The sequence below is a fragment of the Sciurus carolinensis genome, chromosome 7 (assembly GCF_902686445.1).
Source record: "Sciurus carolinensis chromosome 7, mSciCar1.2, whole genome shotgun sequence".
Taxonomy (NCBI): Eukaryota; Metazoa; Chordata; class Mammalia; order Rodentia; family Sciuridae; genus Sciurus; species Sciurus carolinensis.
In genome coordinates this window covers 117,909,735-117,928,475 of record NC_062219.1, presented here as the reverse complement: position 1 = coordinate 117,928,475, position 18,741 = coordinate 117,909,735, and the positions used below count along the sequence as shown (strand labels likewise).

At 44.9% G+C, this 18,741-nt stretch overlaps 1 protein-coding gene across 1 annotated transcript in view; it reads left to right on the top strand.

Moving 5' to 3' along the window:
• The window catches only part of Tbc1d22b (TBC1 domain family member 22B), a 68,457-nt gene extending 54,080 nt beyond the window's left edge, over positions 1-14,377 (top strand). The window contains exon 13 of the mRNA XM_047559494.1: positions 12,319-14,377. Coding sequence (XP_047415450.1) covers positions 12,319-12,447 — 129 coding nt within the window. The 3' untranslated portion in view covers positions 12,448-14,377. The remainder of the gene's footprint in view (positions 1-12,318) is intronic.
• Positions 14,378-18,741: the final 4,364 nt, after the last annotated feature.

The window sequence follows — 18,741 nt, the reverse complement described above, 5'->3', positions numbered from 1 at the left end:
TTAAAACTGGGAAAAGGGGAAACGTGTGGGGAGCCAGAGATGCTGAATGTGTTTCTGAGTTCTAACTAACAGTATAGTTGTTGCCAAGAGCGTCAGCATCTCCGTGTGACCCCTGAGCAGTTCTGCCCACTAAGTGGTGTTAGGTGGTAAAAGAACAGATGTCTGTTGGGTAGGGAGATGGGGAGACAGGACCCAGCTTGCCCGAGGAGGGCATGGAGAACAAGGAGAGCAGATGATCTCACTTCCCTGAGTCAGTGCTGGCTGAGGTGCCAGGGCTGCAGACCGCTGATTAAGAGCCTGGCTCCTGCCAACGAGCAGCATATGTGACATCCCAGGATAAATGAGGACAAGGGGCTGGAATGGCTGTGCGCCGGGGTGAGCTATCAATTTTGATAATGTGGTTGAGGTGCAGTAGGATATTGAGAGCATGAGGTCTAATTTAGTTATCATGAGCCAGGCCCAGAGAGCCTTGTCAGATGTGATCAGAGTGTCTCCCAGATTAGCTTAGGGAGGTGGAGGTGATTCCTGGAATGGCTTTTTAGCAATTCACAGTGTTGGCAGAGCAGAGGACAATGCTCTATGACTTTAAGACTGTGTTAGTAACCAGGCATGGTGGTGCATGCCTGTCAATCCCAGCAATTTGGGAGGCTGAGGCAGGGGGATCACAAGTTGAAGGCCAGCTTCAGCAACTTAGCAAGGCCCTAAGCGACTTAGTGAGACCCTGTCTTTATGTACATAATAAAAAGTGCTGGAGCTGTAACTCAGGGGTAGAGCACCCCTGGGTTTAATCCCCAGTATCAAAACAAAAACAAAACCAAAAACAGTCAGTGATGTTCTTTACCACATAGTATATTCAATTATCTGATGGGTTTGAGGCCTTTCAGCAGTAACCCACAGAATAACACTGGGCTTTTCTGCTTTTTATCTGCTGCTTTGTTAACACTTCAGTTAATCCTTTTGGGGGAAGAATCTCCCCCTCTTTCTTTAGACAAAATAGAATGGGTGATTGAACTGGATAATCTGCAAAGTGCCTTCCACCCCTGCAGTTCTAAAGTTCTATGAATACTGAAAGAAAAAATACGCCTGACTGTGTTAGGCTAGACAGGCGGTAGCCTTTAGGAGAAAGAATCATGGCCAGTGTGCGGATGAGGGCACAGAGCACTGGGCAAGATTGTGAACTATTGGACATGACCTTTGCAGAGAAGGTAGACGTGTGCATCCCCCCTGCTAAAGGGCTGCCGGTATTAAATCACTACAAAGAAGCTCTGTGAATGAATTCAGGTATCACAGAAAGCCAATTTTAGGGCTAAAAGCTACCATAAGTGACACAAAGAAAAACCAGGTGAAGTGGTTGCTGAAATAAAAATGGGAGTTGTGGCAATTTCAAAAGCCCAGCCACTTGTCACCCTGAAGAGCTGGGAAGAGGAGCTTGTTATAAGGCAAGCCAGTGGAGGAGTTTCAAAGGGAAAACAGTCACCTTAGGGACAATGCAAAATAGTTCTGTGGTCTTTGGAGCCAGACCACTTGGGGTCAACTTCTATCTCTGCCACTTTTGTGGGTGTGCAACATTAAGCGAGTCACTTGACTTTGTATACATTGGTTTTCCTATCTGTAAAATGGGGATAATAGTACCTACCTCCTAGGGCTATTATGAAGATTAAACAAGTTAGTACATGTAAATCAATTGGAATAGTGTACTTGGCAAATAGTTGTTAAAACAGTGAGTTTATTAGCAGGCATGGTGGCACACACCTGTAATCCCAGCAATTCAGAAGGCTGAGGCAGGAGGATCACAAGTTCCAGGCCAACCTTAGCAATTTAGTGAGATCCTATCTCAAGAATAAAAAACAAAAAAAGCAGAGAATGTAGCTCAGTGGTAGAGTCCTTGGGTTCAGTCCCTGGTAGAGTTCCCCAGCACCCAGTACCGCACACACCAAAAAAAAAAAAAAAACCCAAAAACAACAACAACATAAAAACCCCAGTAATTTTATTATACCTGCAATGCTCTCTGAGTCTGGGAAGCAGTGAAGTGAAGGCAGAGCTTTAAAACCTAAGTGTTTGCTGGGTACAGTGTCACACCTGTCATCCCGGCTACTCAGAAGGCTGATGCAGGAGGATGGCAAGTTTGAAGCCAGCCCGGGTGTGTTTCAAAATAAAATAAATCACAAAAAGACTAGGGATGTAACCCAGTGACAGAGTGCTTGCTTAGCACGGGTGAGGCCCTGGCCAATCCCCAGAACCAGGGTGGGGGGCAGGAGACCCAAGTTTCCAACCTAATGAGTCAAGCATGCTGGGATCATCCCGGGTGAAACTGCCAAACCAGACAAGCAAAGTGCGCTGGAGAGGAGGTGTCCACATACACAGGAGCAAAGGGCAGTGTCCCAGCTGCGGTGAGAGTCCCCAGGAGGAAGGTCACCTGCTTCTCTCTGGCCGAGCAGCTGTCAAGACTACTATCTGAGAGCGGGCACTAAATACTGACAAAGGAGCATCACATTAAGAGGCTTCCTTTCTGAGAGCCCTGAGCAAGGGAGTCTGAGGCATGTCACGAGTACTCTGGGGTAGAATGACCAGGTCCTCAGGGGCTTATGGGCTGCTTGAAATGAGGGCTTGTAGCAGGACGGGGCCACAGCTCTTTTGTAGTAGGAGGAGGCCCTTTGCACCTCCAGCCCTCCGCCTGGGCTGGTATAGTAGAATAATGCTGATGATGTTAGGTTGAATCATACGCAGTTGCTGTTATAAGAGAAAATATTTGAATATTGGCAATTTCATAAGGTTCCATATAATAAGAGCTAATTCTTGGCGCTTTTAATGTGTAGACACTATCCTAAATGTTTACCTAACCTCCCAGGTAGTCCATGACTAATACCCCCACTTTTACAAATAGGAGAATTATCACCACAAGTAATTAGGCTAAGGTCACCCAGACAGTGAGTGGTTTCTACCTGGAATCCACTGTGACCCACTGTGCCCTGCTGCCACTCCTCCTGGGGCCTGGCTACCAGCTTCTAGGCTGCTCACAGGTAAAGGGCTGCTTATTCCTCCCTAGGACTCCCCCATCCACCTCCCCTCATCTTGGCAGTTGCTAGCAGGCTCTTTCTTCACACAGAAGTGTTTAACACAAAAATTGGTTCTTTTAAAACTGAAAAAGAAGGGCTGGGGATGTAGCTTAGTTGGTTGAGTGCTTGCCTCGCAAGCACAAGGCCCTGGGATCAAATCCCCAGTACCACACACACACACAAAAAAAAAAAAACTGAAAAAGAATTCCTCCAAGGTCCTCCTTGTCCAATTCTCGCTTCTGGGTTTTTCTCCTTCCACTGCCAGAAGAACCTGTGACTCCTGCTGCCCTTTCATGCTCTGCATCCCAGGTGGCCTGAATTCTATCCCCGTTTCTCTGTGGGAGATGGAGGCGCTCCTGAGCACCAGGCAGCAGGCAGTCCCTGGAGACAGGTTGCTGGGCTTTGGTCCTCTCCTGGAGTCCTGGAGCCTTGCCCCAGCCTGGTGGAGCAGTGAAATTTGGGTCAGATCAGCTGCTGAGGGGCAGTATTGACTGGGGAGCAACAGGTGTCTTCCAGGGCACAGACGGTTCTGTCTTGATCTCGGTGGTGGGTACTTGGGTATGTGTATAAAGTTATTGAGCTGTACACTTAAGATGTGGGCCCTGAAGCCACTGTCACAACATTGGGAGGAATATAATTGGAGACAAGTGTTGACAACCCTAAGATCTACCTCCCAAATACACCATTGACCTTGTGAAAATCACCCAAAGCAAAATGGGCAAATGCTTCCTTTCTCATATGGGAGCGCTGAAGAGTAAATGATTAGACTCTTGGTACCAAGTGAGGATCTTGATGTTGTTGGCATCTTGGGTATTTAGGGGAAAAAGGGTGACCACTAGGATGTAGGGCTACCGAGTCACAGAACCAGTTGAATGTAGGTGTGGAAGCTGTCAAGAGATGGCGTGGTGCTCAGTGTGCTGGGGCATGAGCAGTGATAGTGGAGAACTCCCTGGCCGAAGGGAAGCTCTCGCCATGGTCAGACAAAGACACCTGCGCAGGACGCGAGCACCCAACTCAACCGCCTTGCAGTTGTGCACCACCAAGCGAGCGAGGGGGCTTCTCTCACCAGGCTTAAGAACAGAGGGCTGTGAGCCCGGGCCAGGGCTGTGTGTGTCCTGTTGGCAGCATGATCCTAGAAGGAAGTAAGCAAAGAGGACTCGAGAGCTAGGCAGGAGCATGCGAGGTCTGAGATACCTGCCGATATCCCCACTCCATTAAAGCCACACCAAGCCAGGCGTGGTAGTGCACGCCTGTAATCCCAGCAGCTTGGGAGGCTGAGGCAGGAGGATTCCAAGTTAAAAGCCAGACTCAGCAACTTAGCAAAGTGAGACCCTTTCTCTAAATAATATACAAAAAAGGGCTGGGGATGTGACTCAGTGGTTAAGGGCCCCTGAGTTCAATCCCTGGTACCAAAAAAACAGCCATACCAAGAGCAAGCCCTTCTCATGCATGCCTCTGGCCTGCACTTTGCTAGGAGTCATCTGCCAGAGGACCTCGTAGAGGACAAGTCCTTACAGCTGCAGCAAGCCATGCAAAGATAGGTAGGAGAGTCCTTCTGGCAAAGGAAATAGCCAGAGGGAAGGCCCTATAGGAGTAAACAGGGAAGACTTGGAGAGAAGACAGCCACTAGTGGGTCACACAGGGCTGAGGCCAGAGCTGGGCAAGAACCAATTTTGGAGAAGACCATGGGAAAGAGATTGGTTTATTCTAAAACAGGGAAACTTTTAACCCCTTCCTGAATCAACAGCCCCAGCCCTATAAAGCCTGCCCTATAGCATTTAGGCCCTGACCTGCCCTTTAACTCTGAGGGGTTGGAAGGAGGAGTAACACCTAGGTCCCACCCCACCAGGGAGCATTAGGAATACACTCCATTGTTAAACAAAACCATAGCTGTAGGGTAGACTTTCAGCCCCATACCCTCTGGCCAAGGCTGAACCTGAAATGTTGAATGAGACTGGGAGAATCAGCTCACCAGACATGTTTTTATTCCTGACACCCATTCACAGAATATGCCATTGATGCAGCTTGCAGACACGGGACTCTGGGAAAGACTTTCCAAAGCAAGTTGATGTGAAACCCAGGACAGGAGTCATGAATGAGTTCTCTGAGAGGTAGGGTCCCCTAGATCAGAGCAGCCACAAGGAAGTGCAACCAAACACAAAGGAGCTGCCAGGAGGGAGGGAGACACACCTTCACAAGGAAAAGAAATCAGAAGAGCACCAGTTACACTGAGCTGTGGGCACCAAGGCAGCACCGTGCAGAAAATTTGTACAGGATCAAGTAACTCAGCAGAAGCCTGGGAACTGTTGGTCTCTAACCTGAGATCTCTAGGAGGATGTGAGAGTCAGAAGACAGACACCTGGTCCCTCTGCAGTCTAGGAAGCCATTCTGGGAAAGCAGCATCCACAAGAGTACATGGAGCCTACAGACATGTCATCTCAGGTGCCAACACTCAGATGGCTGAGAAGCACCGCGCAGGGGACCTAGGCTTAGTAATTAAAGTTCCTTTAAATGTATAAAAAGGGAAACCACAAGGGAGTCAATGTGACCATCCAGTGACTCTAAACCACAGAACTGGAGAATTCTTTGTTTCTTCTTTACAGGAGAGTCTTGGAGAGATTCCCATTGTGAAGGTCCATTTCATAGGAGGCAGGTCAGAGTTATTAAGTAAAGTAGTGCAAGACCAGGGAACGTTCCAGTCCTCAGTGACAAACTAAAAGTAAATAAATCTCTTGAACCAGATGGCACCGCCCACGACTCCTGCGGGAGCTCAGGGTGTGATTGTGGAGTGTTGCCCGAGCGCGGGCCCCGTCTTCACAGACATTTGGAGAATTGCCAGTTGGAATCCTGCCCATAAGAAGGGTTTGAGGGAACCCTGAGAATTGAAGATCCACCCCCAAAAAAAACTGGTATGAGAAAGGAAATGATTCCTAGATATGTAAAAAAAAAATTCTGTATGGCTTTCTGTGAGGGGGAAAAAGCCAGCTGCACTAGGTGCTTTGGTGCAGGAGAAGCCAATGGATACAGATTTGACTCTCGAAGTTCGAAGTTCGTGGCAAGGACTTGTTTTTGAAAAGTTATATTGGAACCAGGGGAAATATTTTGTTACCTCACTGATTCTCAGAATAGGGGAGGTTTGTTTTAAAGTACGTATTTGACTAGGGAAGTATTTTTACATGCTTGAATACACTTTATATTGCAAATAATGTTCCGATATTGCAAAGTGATTCTGTATACAGCATCTTATTTAATAGTCTAATTTTATGCTACCTTTTAAGTTCTTTTGCTGTTAATTTTTACACATCCTGTCTTTGGCTGTGCTGAACCCTTATCACTGAGTGAAATTAATCAACTTGCAGATTTCCTTCCAACAGCTTCTCCTAGGACTTGTTTTCTTTTTGTTCCTTTTACTTTATGCCCCACTTCTTTCTCACTCCAGGGCTGGCGGCACATGGTACTGTGGTTATGAGCACAAGCTCTTGAGCCAGGCTGTCAGCACTTGTAACCTTGGGCAGATTCCTTAACCTCTGTGCCTCAGTTTCGTTTTCTCTAAAATGGATATAATATGTAACTTCTAGAGTTGATGTGAGGACTAATTGAGTGAGTACAAAGTACAGGTGGAGCACTCAGAGCCCCATCTGGTATTTAGTAAGCCTCAGTAAGTGGTGTTCTGATTGATCTTGTCCTTGATGTCCTCCCACTTCCTCCCCAGTTACTTATTTGCTAATGGGCTTCCCCCTGCCTTTTCTTAATCAGAGTTTCTGTTCACTACCTAATAACCTCCTCCTTTAGCCTCTAACCTAATTGTTTTCTTCCATTCATCGCACATGGCTCAAATTCCTTCTCTGTCACAGTGCCTTTTCCTTTGGGATTTGTGGATTCTCAGCAGGTGCTATGCCAGGCCCTTTTCTTCCATTTCAGCCATTTCCAGCCCTTTTCTATAAAAGGCAGCTTCCCCTTTCCCATTAATTGAAAACTGCTCTCTGTTGCTTGCCCTACAAGCCGTCTTCTGCTCCCGACTGTCTACCTCGTATTTCATCTAACTGCTGGTCATGCCTAATGCTCCCGCGGAACTGGCTCTGTAACAAATCTTCAGCCATTCCCTGCAGTGTCTCTTGTCTACCCCTAGATAAGAGCTCCTGATTTGTGATTAATACCTTTGTCCCCCAGCTATGGTTATTCACTACGCTATGTCTTTATCCACTAGACAGGGTTTCCCATTTTTGCAGCACTGCGATGGGGAGCCATGGGGGTGATGGAGGCTGGGGGTGGGGTACTGCAGTTCAGAGGCATGGACGCCAGGTGGCAGAGTGGTTCCTTGCAGCTAAGCCTCGCTTCTCTAGGAGGAAGTGAGAGGTTAACTTTCCAGGGGTGGAAGTATTTAGAAGCTTCCCAGAAGTTTCTGTTAAGCCTAGAAGAATTAGAAGTTATAGATTTCTCCCATCAGAGCAGAGTATATTCTCTTCTAGAGAGCTTAGCTCTTTCTTGATTGTTTTTGTTTATCAATTATACAAATTATGTAAGTATTATAGAAAAAAATTTAAATTCTAATAATACCAAAAAAGAAAAAAATGGGTACCTGAAAATTTGCCATATAGAGGTAAGCATTGCCCATTTTAAAAATAGGTTTTAATAGTTATATTATATATTTTATGTATTTTAAATTATTATTCTGAGAAAGGATTCTTAGGCTTCACCAGACAGCCAAAAGTCTAAGAAACAGAAAAGGTTAAGGCCTCGAGAATTGAATCTGCCCAACTGAAAATAAAAGTTGACTCCTGAGAAGGAGGTTGGCAAAGAGAGATATGCCTTTTCCAGTTTGTGTGGGGCTGCGGACGTGTTAAGGGAAGGAGCAGCAAATAGGAAAGAAGAGTCAAAAGGACCTAAGGGCAGGGAGTTCAGGGAGGGCATTTATATTCCAAGGTCATCACACCCAGATTCTTGAGACTGACCCAGGAGGGCCACAAGTTCAGGGCTAGCCCGGGCAACTTGGCGAGACCCTGTCTCCAAATAAAATACAAAGGACTAGGGATGAAACTCAGTGGTTGAGCATCCCTGGGGTCAATTCCCAGTACTGTTAAAAAAAAAAAAAAAAAAAAAAGAATGGAAGGGAGGACAGGAAAGGAAAAAGGAAAAGGAAAAGGAAGGAAAGAATGCTAGCAACCATGGAAGGGAGAATATAGACATACGGAAGTGTGTAACCTGATTCTTTCCTCATGATGGCCTTCCTGTGGGTTCATCACCATTTTGACTATAGGTTTTGAGTTCTGTCCTCAACCTTGGGGATCTAAGGGAAAACCATCACAACAAGGTCTGTCTGTTTTAATGAGTGTATTGGTGATCTAAGGAAAAGGGTGTTCTCTTGGAATGCACTTTCTGAATTAAGTACCTTTAAAATGTTGCACTCTTTTTGTTGTTGTTTGTTTTTGGTTTGTTTTCAGTAATGGGCTTTGAACCCAGGAGTGCTCTAACACTGAGTTATACCCCCAGTCCCTTTTTATTTTTTACTTTTGAGACAAGGTCCTCACTAAGTTACTAAGGTTGGCCACCCCTCCCCACCCTCTTCAGTACTGTGGATTGAACACAGAGCCTTGCACATGTTAGGCAAGCATTCCTTGAGACTGGATTTGAACTTGCCATCCTCTTGCCTCAGCCTTTTTTTTTTTTTTTTTTTGCGGTGCTGGGGATTGAACCCAGGGCCTTGTGCTTGCAAGACAAGCACTCTACCAACTGAGCCATATCCCCAGTCCATGCCTCAGCCTTCTGAGTAACTAGGATTACAGGCATTTGTGCCCTTTGAAATGATAATTTCGTTTCTAGGAATTTACCCCAAAAAATAATCCAAGGATAGATTTATGTGCGAATACGTTCATTATAATTTTATTATAGTGAAAACCCAGAAATAATTAAATTCAAAGATATAAATTATGCCATCTTACATCATGGAAAAATTCTCTGGCCATTGAAAATGTCTACAGGAAATTTTTTTTTTTTTTTTTTAGTACCAGGGATTGAACCCAGGGGCACGTAACCACTGGGTCACATCCCCAGCCCTTTTTTCATATTTTATTTAGAAACAGGATCTCTCGAAGTTGCTTAGGTCCTTGCTAAGTTGCTGAGGCTGACTTTTAACTTGGAATCCTCCTGTCTCAGCCTCCCAAGTCACTGGGATTATAGGCATGCACCACTGCACCCAGCTGGGAGTTTTTAATAATAGAGAAAAATGCTTATGATAAATGTCAAATAGATTCAAAATTATATAGAGAAAATATTTACTATATAAAATGTGCAGGAAAAGGGTTAGAAAGAAATATGCCAAAATGTTTAAAAATGGCTTCCTCTTGATTATGAAGTCATGGGCAATTTATTTTCTGCTTTTTTACTTTTGACTAAATAAAACTTATTCTGTACTACATGAAAAAAATATTTTATCATACATGTAATATACAGACTTCATTTTAAAAGATACAAAAGTATAGAGAAAAGTGAAAGATTTCACCCCCCAAAGGTAACCACTGTTAAGAGTTTACCACCCAAGTTGTTAAGTACATGCGTGTGTATGCAAATGTGTCATGTTTTCTTTTACCTAAGTGAGATATACTACAGATATTTATAGATATAAATATATATAGATATGTGAGATATACTATAAATATTTTTTGCAACTTTCGCTTTTAGTCATTTAAAAATGTCTTGGCTGTCTTTCCATGTCAGTCCAGGTAGACCTTCATTTATCATGAGCACCACCATTTCTCTCATGATGTGGGTAATTCTTCATTTATCTGTTGCCATAGTGACGGGCATTTTCCCCATCATGTGAAGCAATGATGCAGTGTGTACCTTTGACCATGAATGTAAATATTTCCCCAGGATAGAGTTGCTAGATCAAAGACCATGTACTTCTTTTTCTTTTTCTTTCTTTCTTTCTTTTTTTTTTTTGTTTTTGTTTTGCCATGCAAGAGATCAAATTGACATCCTTGCAGAAGCTAGGCAAGTGCTATTCTACTGAGCTGTAGCCCTAGCCCAAACACACACATTTCGTTGTGGTGGTGGTGATCCTGGGGATTGAACCCAAAGTCTCACACAGGCAAAGCGAGTGCTCTGCCACTAAACTACATCCCCAGCCCTTTTTCTATTTATTTATTTATTTTTTTTTGAGAATTTATTTTATTTTGAGTCACTCAGGCTGGCCTTGAATTTGTGATCCTCCAGCCTTGGCCTCCTGAGTAGCTGGGATTACAGAAAGCACCATTGTGCCAGGCTCAACTATGGGCATTTCTAATTTTGATAGGTACAGCCAAATTTGTTAAGAGGATATAAAATTGTCTCTGTAACTGATGACCCCAAAATAACAGTGACTTAAAACAAGATGGCTGTTTACTTTCCCTGAACTAGCAGTCCAGGACTAATGTCATGGTTCCAGAGAGGCAGGGAGTCAGGTGTCTTCTATTTATTGCTCTGCCATCTTCATCACATTGTTTTAGTCACATGCATAGGTGACGGTTTCCAGTCTTTCATTCATATCCATTTTCTAGGAAGAGGAGGAGAAGCTTAGGGCAGAAGCTAGAAGTTACATGTGTATCATTTCTGCTCCCATCCCAGAAGTGGCTCAGACTTGGTCATATTGGCTGCACATGGCAATGAAGTGCCATGGGCAGCTATGTGCCCAGCTAAACTTCTTTAACTAAAGCAAGAAACCTCCTGGAAAATGTGTAAGACCTTGACACTGAAAACTATGAAGCACTGGCGGGCTATGCAGATCAGCTGCAAGCAGGGTTTTTGGAAGTGATAATAGTGTGTGGAAGGGCTGGAGGCATTTTCTGTTATCTGTTCTCATCACTCTTCTGTTGGCCCGTTTTGTCTTTTCTTTCACTGATCTGTTAGGTACTCTTTGTGTGTGTGTGTGCACGCGTGTGTGTGTACCTGGGATTGAACCCAGGGGCGCTTAACCACTGAGCCACATTCCCAGCCTTTTTTATATTTTATTTTGAGATAGGGTCTTGCTAAGTTGCTTAGGGCCTCACTAAGTTTCTGAGACTGACTTTGAACTTGTGATCCTCCTGCTTCTACCACCCAAGTTGCTGGGATTGCAGGTGTGCGCCATCATGCCTGGTGGTATTCTTTATCAATGTGGATATTGACCTTTTTATCTTTTATAAGGTGGTATAAATATTTTCTCCTAGTTTCTTATATTTTAAATTTGTTTTTAGTGTCTCTTGACATATAAAGAATTGTATGTAATCAATCCTATAAGTTTCTTATGGCTTCTGCATTTTGTGTCTTATGACTTTACTTTTATAATTGGAAAAATAAGAATATCCAATTCAGAAAGACAGAAAAATAAAAGAAGCAGCAGCGGATAGCATGGGTAACTAAATTACAGAGATAACCCAAAATCACATTCATTTTATTCTAATATCCTCTTTAATAGGCTATGTCCATGGAGCTCTTTGAGAAAACTGGACTTTGAAAGCTGAATAGGATTTAGCTAGGTGGAGGAGAAAAGAGAAAGTGTTCAAATGAAAGGAAGAGCATAAATTAAACCATGGAGTCACCGATAAATGTGGTTGAAGTGGACCTGGCTGGATGGGCGGGGCGGAAGGGCAATAAGCCGACCAGGTAGGCTGAGGACAACCTTAGAACAAGGGAAACATGGCGACAGCAAGTAAACAGTGAGATTAGGAGAAAGATGTCCAGATGCCAAAGGATACACACTGCAATAATTATTAATAAAGACAAAAAAGAAGTGAATTCCCTGTCTAACAAGGAGAAGTGGCTGAGCACATTAGGGTCTAGCCTCCATGGCCTACTAGCTTTGAGAATAACCATTTATGAAGGCTGGATTGAAAAGCATGAAAATTATAGTTTAAAAAAGATGACTAAAGTACATATAAAATCATAATTATTATCACAACTATTTAAAGAAACACACATGGGAAAAATTACTGAAAAGGAATACCTCAAAAGCAGGAGAGCTGTATTTGAATGATAAGCTGTTATTTCTCTTAAAAGATTTTTTGTTATCATTCTCCATTTATGATTTTTAAAGAGGCATGTGCTAGTGGATCAGAGAATCAGCAGAGGCTTTTCACGGCTTCTTGGGGTGAACCAGGGGCCAAGGCTGTGTGCAGTTTGGGAGGCTGGACCTGGGCACGTGCAGCACAGGAGGAAGGCCCCATTCCAGCTCTGGGTCTTGAGACGGGGGCTGCCAGTTTGGGACCTGCAGCCTGGAAAGCAGTAAAAGCCCTTTCTTGCCTTCCAGGGTCTCCTCATGCTGCTACAGAACCTACCTACGATACACTGGGGCAACGAAGAGATCGGGCTGCTTCTGGCCGAGGCGTACAGACTCAAGTACATGTTTGCCGACGCCCCCAATCACTACCGCCGATAGGTGCTGTCTCCCCCCGGGGACCCAGACTGCCCCCATCTCTGATGGCAATCTGATCACTGTGGCCACTGTGCGAGCCGTGGACCCCAGCCAGGAACACTCCTGCTGTAAAAAGCTCACCCCCACCACCCAGGTCTTAACTTTTTGGCGTCCACCACTCCATGTCTCTGGATGTGTCTCTTGGACCACTCTCAGTATTCCATGCCGTGTGGATGGGCCCAGCTCTGGGAGAGGACAGAAAAGGAGGTACAGGGTTGTCTGCCCCTTAAAAAAAAAAAAAAAAACTGGACAAAAGAAGGGGAGGCTCAGGGTCTCACTCACATTGTCCCCACATGGACTGACATGGACTGGCTGGCTTTCGCCTGCAGTCCCAAGTGATGTCACTGCTTTTTTTTTTTTCTTTCTCTCTCTCTCTTTAAACAGGAAGAAGAACCCACAAATTTATTACATGCCTAAGGCATGGAAGTATTAGGCTCTGATACGGTTGCTTTTTGTGACTTAGTTTGATTTGATCACAGGTCAAATATGCCTTATGTTTCATAAGACTCCAGGCCCCGCCCCCTCCCTGGTTTCCTAATCCTCCTCTCTCTGCCCGAGTCTGAGCCACTGAAGGGCAGCTGCTTGAGAACCACGGTTCTCAGATGGAGGAGGCACTGATGCTGTTAACTCTGGGAAGAGGCCTACACCCAAGGGCTAGGAATTTTCTTTTCCTTTTTCTCACCAGACTCCTGCGTATGTGCATGTGTGTGAGTGTGTATGTACACACCCATCAGCATTTCGTTACATGTCTGAATTGCTGTGTCCACACTAGCCCCATCAGAACCAGTTGGGAAGAGCCCCAGTGACCAAGGGTACAAGCGTCCTGGAGAATGACCAGGCAGGAAGGGAGAAGGGGCTTTTTACCTCTCCAAACTTTTGTTTCCATGATGACCCACTCCAAGATATTATGTGTAAATTGTGTTATTATGTATATGGGTGAAGATGTAAAATATATGTCCTCTTTGTAGCAGATATGATTTTATATTTATATTGTGCATCAACACGTGAAAGCAACCTAGATCACTCGCACAGGTGAAATCGCCAGGCAGGTGGCTTCAGCGCCTCCGGGTTGGTTTCCAGGCACCCCTCTGAAGGGAGTCTGCTAGAGAGGCCGGGCCAGTGGAGCTGCCAGCCGGAGTGTCCGTGTCTCAGTGTCTTTCCTCCCCTTTCTGCCCATCCTGGGCCTTTCTGGAACATCTGCCCCCCCCCCCGCCCCTCCTCAGTGGCAGAGCTCCCCTGCCACCCCACAGCCTCCCCAAGAAGGGACTGCAGAGGCAGAAGCCCTTTCTCCCTGTTTTTGACTCTTGCCTTTCCCTGGACTCTGGGGAGGGCTTTCATTTCCCCATGTTTAAGTCAGCATTGGATTAAGGACAGAAGCTGTGACCAACTAGTCAGTGCCAAGGGAAGGAGTGTCCTGAGTGCCCCTGGGTTTGGGGCTCTTCTCAGAGAGCAGCATTGGTATCCCTACTGTCACCATCACACCCACACAGCTCATGAGATGTGCGACCCGTGTTTGACTTTTGGTGTTTGGTAGTGGAGAAGTGGGGGGAACGGGGGCAAGCTGTCATCCTCTTGGGAAGCCAAGCCGTGTCCCCAGGGGGGACATCCCTGAGTCTCTGCCAGCAAAGCCCCTCCACACACCTCCACCCACACCGCTATGCGAGGTTCTCGTGGAGCTGTTTCTCAGGCGTCCTCCTCCTCTCCTCCCCCTCGGTGTGCCTCAGTAGTCTCCTTCACAGAGCGAGAGGGCTTCCGGCCCTCCCTCCACCAGACTAATTAAAGAAAGACACTTGTGTTCCCAAGTGGTGGTTTTATTTTTTTAGTTTTTATGTTTGTATGGGAAATTGTGGATAAAGTGAACAAATTGTAAATAAATAGTGTATTTCCTCCTCCATCTGCTGCTTTTTCTCTGATGCAACGGCTCACCTGGAGCCAAAGGTGTCTCCTTTTCCTGGGTTTTTCTTGCTGATACCCAAATGTGGGGGCAGGCCTTCTGGGGGGCAGGCAGGGGATCCGCTGAAGACCAGCGGGCATTCTCCCAGGTCAGCAATACTGAGCACCTGCTTTGTGAAAGGTACTGTGGAAACCACAGAAATCAGCGACATGGTTCCTAAAAGATAACATGTGCTGTACGTGTGCCAAGCTCTGTGGCCAGCTCTTCTCATGGATTAGTTCAGGTGTTCAAAAGGAGCATGCCATCGGGGCTGGGGCTGTAGCTCAGTGGCAGAGCACTCGCCGAGCATGTGTGAGGCACTGGGTTCGATCCTCAGCACTGCCTAAAAATAAATAAAGGCATGCTGTCCATACACTACAAGAAAAAAATTTTTATCCTTAAAAAGGATTATATAATCTAAAGGTGTTTGAAAAGGGACTAGAACCTCAGGATTGGACAAAATCCTGGAGATGGCTGGCTCAACACCCTCATGGTGCAGAGGAAATCCCAGCCCTGGCCAGGAAAGCAGCCTCAGAGTCAAGCGAGTACACAGGCTCCTTCTGGCTTCCTGTTGAGTGTTTTTTCACCAAACTATATAGAACAAAGGTGTGTAGAACTAAGACTGGCCCTCTCCATTGAGGGTCCTCACTTAGGACTTTTGTTACGAGCTGTTGGTCTTTTGGTAACCTTACCATTTGTCATTTACAAAGAATAGGTTGGAATTGTTTTCCCACCCAGAAGTCCTTTCTAGGATTCATTCGAGTGTTTCTTGCTTTCTGTCATTAGACCTGTATAAGGATGCAGCTCAGCTACATGTAACAGAAACCAACAGCGGTTTTCACAAGATGGGAATTTACTTCTCACATAGACATCCAAAAGTAGGCAACCCAGGGCTGTGCTGATGACGTGGGCAAGCTCAGCTCCATTCCTAGGAGTGATCCGTGTTTCAAGGTGCTCGCTAGCACCTTGGTGGTGGGGTTTTTTATTGCTTTGTTTCCCCCAGAACTGGATTTTGAAACCACAACCTCACACATGCTAAGCAAGCACTATACCACTGAGCTACATCCCCACTTATTTTTATAAGTGGATGACAATATATAACAGGGGGTGAGAGGGAGGCAAGAATGGAGGAAAGATGGATTGTATAGAGGAAAAGGAGGGGTGGGAGGTGGGGGGAAGGAAAAATAACAGAATGAGACAAACATCATTACCCTATGTACATGTATGATTACACAAATGGTGCGACTCCATATACAACCAGAGAAACAACAGTTGTATCTCACTTATGTTCAATGAATCAAAATAAATAAATTTTTTAAAAATGGAAAAAAAAAAAAAACATATTCTGAGACAGGCTAAGTTGCCTAGGCTGACCTCAAGTTTGTGATCCTCCTGCCTTAGCCTCATATGCGTAGGCCAAGGAATCACAGACATGCACTGTTGTACCTGGCCAATTCCAGGTATTTTTCCAAGCAACAGGATGGATTAAAGAAGTTACAAAATAGAGGGCTGGGGTTGTGGCTCAGTGGTAGAGCATTTGCCTAGCATGTGTGAGGCACTGGGTTCGATTCTCAGCACCACGTAAAAATAAACAAGGGCATTATGTCCATCTACAACTAAAAAAAAAAGTTACAAAATAGAAGGAGCCAGGTGCAGCTAGTGCCTGCCTGTAATCCCAGCTATTGGGGAGGCTGCAGCAGGAGGATGGCAAGGTTGAGGCCAGCCTGGCAACAGCCAGATCCTGTATCAAAAAAAAGAAGGGCTGGAGGTTCAGTGAAGAGCTGCTTGCTTAGCATGCACAAGGCCCTGGGCTTGATCCCCAGCACTCCAAAAAACAATTTATGAAAATAAGTTGAAAATGAAGACAGACTTCCCATAAGTACAAGGAAGGAATTTGACTTCGAAATTCTAGTGACTATTCACAATTAACTTTAGAATTTAACTTTTGTCATTAAACATGGGCACTCTTTCTACTTCATATTATTTGTGCTGAGGCTATTAATTGTTCCTGAGGCTGAAAATAACTAACCTGAACTAGGCTTTCTTCAAAAATTCTGCTTTTCATTTATGCAGAAAGTCAAGCATCTTCTAAACCATGTTTGATTCTGACTAGAAAATTGATGAAGACTTCCACACTGATACTCTGACTGCAATTCAGTCAACATTTCTGCACTCCAAATCTCCATAGTTCTACTTAAGTAGGCCCTCCCTCGGTTTTTATTCACCAGTGAAGGGACAGTGGCACAGATTCCTCAAGCAGTGGCCTCGCCTGCTTCTGGAGGAGACTCTCTTCTTGACAGCAGGTGACTTGGGCAGTATTTCTATGTGAAGCTTTGAGCATCTGAGACAGAAACAGCCCCAGGAGCCCAGGCCTTCAGTAGCCAGGTCCTCTCTTGGGACTTGGCAATACACACCTCCTGGTTGAAGGCAGTTTGGGTAGCTACCATGGACATCCAAGTACTGATTTTTAGATTCATGATGAAAAATATGAAATTCACAAAGAATCAGAAAGCATAAAGTACAATGCCACAAGACCGGAACCTCATGAGTCTGTGTCCATTGCCAGGGTAGCGGTAGCGCACGCACAGTTGTGGCAAAAAAAGCATTCCCTGCCTTTGGCAAAGGTTGAACTAGAATTCTTGGAAGTAAGGGAAGCCCTGTTCAGTTTGGTGCTGCAGGGGGTTCTGAGCCCTGGATTCCGGGGGGCGAGGTGAGTGTGATAGCTGTGTGGGGAATCTGGAGCTAGACCCTGGGGTACATTTGCTTGTAGCCACCCTTGCTCATTTCACTGGTGATCCCCTCCATTGTCCCACCCAACCCAGGTGTCTGAGAGAAGAAAACCCAGACATTCTCTTCTCTTCAGACCACTGGTCTCCATTTTATTTTTTTGGACTCTACTTTTAATTTGTATGTGTCTTTATATTTAATGTGGATTTTTAAAGACAAATAGAGCTGGATCTTATTCTTCAATTCAGTCTGACAATCTCTTGGGGGTTTTTGTTTTTGTTTTTGTGGGGGGTTGGTTTTTGTTTTTTGTCTTTGGTGAATTTATACCATTTATAATTAATATAGTTGGATTTAGGTCTATCTTTTCATAACCAGAGTCCTAGGCCAGAGACATGATTTTGGGAGTTCCAGCAAAGTAGGTTCAGCCACTTACCCCAAAAAACAAATAGAAAAATTAATGGTGAAAAGCAGGAAAGAAAACTTCAATCAAAATGGCTGAATTAGGAAGGCAAAGTGAGACCAACCATCTCACCCTGTCTTTGAGGCACTGATAGAAGTTTTAGATTTATTTATTTTGCAATATTGGGGATTGACCCAGGGACTCTACCACCAAACTACAGCCCTTTTTTTTTTTTTTTTTTTTTTTTAATTTTGAAAAAGGGTCTTGCTAAGTTGCTGAGGTTGACCTTGAACTTTCAATCCTCCTGCCTCAGCCTCGCAGTTTGCTGGGGCTGCTGGTGTGCGACTGTGCCCAGCTGAACTTTCTGTTTAAACAGAGGAAGAATTGGGGCAAGGGAAGAGGTATGCCTAGTTAAGCGGTCTTGGTCAAACTGTGGTCTAATTGATCATTCCCTTAGTTCTGGTTCTGTGCAGTGGCTCTGGAGAAGTCCAGAGACGTCATTATCACTTGAGGGAGCAATTTTTATTTGTTTCTCAGAGTGTTTATTTATCAAACCTGTAATTCTGGATGGGGGCGATTCCCAGTTCCCATGAGAATGGCTTCTATTTCAGAAGGCAGTCTCATTGTGAGGTGATGTGCCTGCAAATTCCCCTGTTCCTGGAAGTGACTGCAGATTTAGGGCAATGATTGGAGACTCTAGGCACCACTCCAGGGGTCTAAAATAGGACGCTGTGAAAACTGACAGTCAAATGTACCTGTAAATCTTGCCTTAGTCTTAAAGGGGGAAAGTCAGACAAGGTAAAATTAGGGCTAATAAATCTCATATTACCAGTTTTTAGATGGATACTCCCTAAATGATTAACATGCCTATGTGCAGAGCAGAGCAGGGATCTGAAGACAGATACAAAATGAAGACAGAGATGCCAAGTTTTATCTGCTTTCAGTTGTCCATTGGATGTCTGCAGGCCCAAGAGTCACTGCTTTTAGCAAAAACAGCTTCTCTAAATCCCTGTTACATTTTGTTTGTTTTCTATTCCTCTCTCCTCCCTTTCCTGCCACCTTTTGAATTATTTTGATTTTGAACCCAGAGCCTTGCACATGCTCAGCAAATCCTCTACCCCTGAGCTTCGTTTTGAGACAGGGTCTCACTAAGTTGCTAGGGATAACCTCCAACCTCTAATCCTCCTGCCTCAGCTTC